Below are 3,140 nucleotides of genomic sequence, written 5' to 3'. Positions count from 1 at the left end.
AGCACAGGAGAGGCACTTGCTTTCGCTGACTGAGGGCAGCGCTTGGGGCCCGCAGCACGGCAGCAGCTTGAGGAAGCGCTGCTTCAGCGCCCTTTTAGTGTGCCCTGGAGGGTGGCCTGGGAAGAGAGAAGAGCCCAGGAGCGTACGTTAAACCTCCCCATCGCCTGTTCCCTCGTTCCCGTGCCCCCTGGTGCAGAACAACCCGGCTCGGGAGGGGAGGGGCGAGGAGGGGAGGCGATGGTAGCCTGGGTGGGGAGGGTCCTGCTGGATCTAAAGGCCTGGGAGGTCAGAGGCAGGGTCCGAGGACATAGGGCCTCGGTGGGAGAGATCCTGGTACCCTCAGGGCGAAGCACTACCTAGGCAGAAACACTCCTCACAGTGACGTGTGTGTAGTGACCCACACAAGAGCCCCACACACAGGGACATGCATGTGTACTGACACATAGAATGACAAATCACAGGTTGGTGCCAGGGACAGCTTGCTACCCTGTGGCACCCACATGATGGCCTAATACACTCCACACGCACGCATGCATGAACACACACACACACACACACACTTTTACCTACTACTCCTTAACACAAGCATGTGAATGCAGCCTAAGTAGACCATGACACACACGTAGAGACCCACCTAACAGGCCATATGGCTCACAGCATGATCAAACCACACAAGGACTCACGATGGCCCTGGGGCACCCTCACACTGTTAACTCTCCCAAAGCCGGGCGGGGTGGCACACACCTGTAATCCCAGATTCAGGAGGCTGAGCAGAAGGATAGCTGTGAGTTACGGAAAGCCTGAACTACACAGTGAGACCCTGACTCAAAAACCAAAACCCCCGCCATGATGCACATCGACGTTACTATGACAGCCCACTTCAGGCTGTGTCCCCAAGGCACCCAGACCAAAGCTTGGTCTCATCCACACAGGGTTCATTGGTCCTGGGCACACTCTTCTTTCCTGTGACCCCTCATTCCAGGGTACCCTGAATCTTCTCCCAAGGAGCAGGTTCTTCATCAGCTAACTTATCCCTACTGCCTTTTCCACATCCTTTCCAGAATGGCTTGCTTTTCAAGGCAAAATGACAGTGGGCTTTGAGGCAATAGCAGACATTGGGGATGAGTATTTTGGTGTATTGAGGGGCTGTCCAGGGTCCATTCATCATGGCTCTCTCCCCTCCTCTTCCTTGTTTGGTGTGTTTGTCCTACAGCTCTAATTCTACCCTGGGGGCCCTCAGCAAAGGGGTGTGTGTGTCTCCCAGCTGCAGGCACCTCCAGATTCCTGGGCCAGAGGCCACTAGGCCCGATGCACTAACTAGAATGGACCTCAGTCCGTCCCTGGTGGGACCCAGTTTCCTTTAGTTAAATTACTCCCTATCCCAGCCCCCAAGCCACCCTTGGAACCAGACCTTGCTCCCAGGAGGTAATTGCCTGAGGTTAGTGGCTCCTCCCCTCCTCCCACCCTTCCTCTCCCAGGACCTGTGCAGAGGCCAGACGGAGGTGTGGGCCAGGAGGGGATCATGGTGGCCTGGCCCCCACCCAGGGCTCCATTAGCTGGAATGCTGGTTTGCCTCCGATGCTGTAGTCACTTGGCAGTGGCTCTTCCACTCCCCCTGCCCCTAGGTCCTCTGCCTGCTCCCAAGCCTTGGTCTTCTCTAGGTCCCGAGCAGGTGGGAATAGAAAGGGGCTGCCTTGAGACTGTAGGGTATTTCCCAGATGGGCCTTCTTCCCACCCACCAGTCTGAAGGAGATGTCAAGTTGGAGTCAGCTGACCTGATCTTTCCAGGGATAAGGACAAGCTCGCCCAGGCTCCCGGTCTCATTCTTGGTCCCCACAATGGTCGGTTGGTCACAGAGGTGGAGGATGTGCTTACTGAGCCTCAGTGCAGACTTACACAGGTCCTGTTTCTCTTGCCCCAGCTTCCTCCACATCCTTCCAGTTCTGCCAGAGTCCATCCCGAAGTCCGCCCCAGTGCCCAAGGTAGGCTTCTTGCCTACCTTGCCTGCCCCTGATGCAGCTGGCGAACAGCTATTCTATGGAGCTGTACAGCTCTTGTGAAGAGGAGGGGAGGCCAAAGCTCTGGGTGGAGGCAGAAGCACTCCTCTCTCTACCTCCAACTCCCCCTAGAATTTGGGGTGGGATGGAGAATTAATTTCCCAGTCCAAGGATGAGCCTTAGAGAGCATTCTGCCCTTTGGGTCGTGAGAGGAGTGAGGGGCTTGGGAAGCAGAGCCCCTGGTCTGACCCACTCCTTGCTCCCTGGCCAGGGCTAGGCTGTACTCATGCTGCGTGCTCCTGTCCTGCCCCTCCAGAGCCACTCGCATCCCAAGACACACATATAGCTGGGATCTCCTCAGGGAACCATGGGAGGGAATGGTGGGCTCAACCAGATACCCCAAAGGCTCAGCCACACTCATCCCGCTAACACGTTACACACTTGCCCTCCTGGCACACTTGGACACAGCTGTGCCCTGTTCCTACAGTCTACATACCCCCTAACCTACACCCACACCCAAGGGTGGAGTCAGCCAGTATTCAGAATTGTTGTAGTACTCTGGCTGCACAAGGGACTCCCCAGAAATCTGATATTGCCTCAGGGTCCCTGGACTCCTCTACTCCAGGTACCTCTTGTCCATCCCCGGATCCCCACTGCTCCTAGACTCCCCTTAACTCTCTTTACACCCAGCCCGCCCACACTGCACTCACCGCCTCAGGAGACAGCTGTCCTCCCTGCCCTGGCTCCTGGGGCTCTGCTCCCACCCTTCCCATGTCTGCCTGGTGGCTGTGACCCTGGTGCAGCCCCTCCTCACCACCAGCAGCTCAGCCCTGCTGGACAGACGCCGGTTACCTTCCAAGGAGACAGGTTCAAAGAGACCAAACTGCTCCAGGACCTTGAGGAGCACAGTGAGGACCACAAGCACAGTGACCATCTCCAGTCCGTGGGCTCATCAGGCTGGCATGGCACGCTCCGAGAGGCACAGAGGCTGGTCCGCTCACCTCAGGCCTTGCCGGCACACCACCACCACAGCCGCCCCAGCCTCCCACACGTGCCTCTGCCCCACCGCCTCCCAGCCCGAGCCACAGCTTCTGGCTCTTCCTGGGGCCACCTCAGCGTTTGATGGCACCTCCCGGGGACCTC

At 57.8% G+C, this 3,140-nt stretch overlaps 1 protein-coding gene across 1 annotated transcript in view; it reads right to left on the bottom strand.

Moving 5' to 3' along the window:
• Kcnip2 (potassium voltage-gated channel interacting protein 2) overlaps window positions 1–3,140 on the bottom strand; it is a 17,893-nt gene that overhangs the window by 4,233 nt on the left and 10,520 nt on the right. Inside the window, exon 4 of the mRNA XM_019207789.2 lies at window positions 21–116. Within this exon, the coding sequence (XP_019063334.2) occupies window positions 21–116 (96 nt within the window). The remainder of the gene's footprint in view (window positions 1–20; window positions 117–3,140) is intronic.

Source organism: Fukomys damarensis, unplaced genomic scaffold, assembly GCF_012274545.1.
Source record: "Fukomys damarensis isolate Sample0158 unplaced genomic scaffold, DMR_v1.0_HiC HiC_scaffold_8, whole genome shotgun sequence".
Classification (NCBI taxonomy): domain Eukaryota; kingdom Metazoa; phylum Chordata; class Mammalia; order Rodentia; family Bathyergidae; genus Fukomys; species Fukomys damarensis.
Note: the sequence above shows the minus strand (reverse complement) of the source record. Positions and strands in the feature narration are given on the sequence as shown.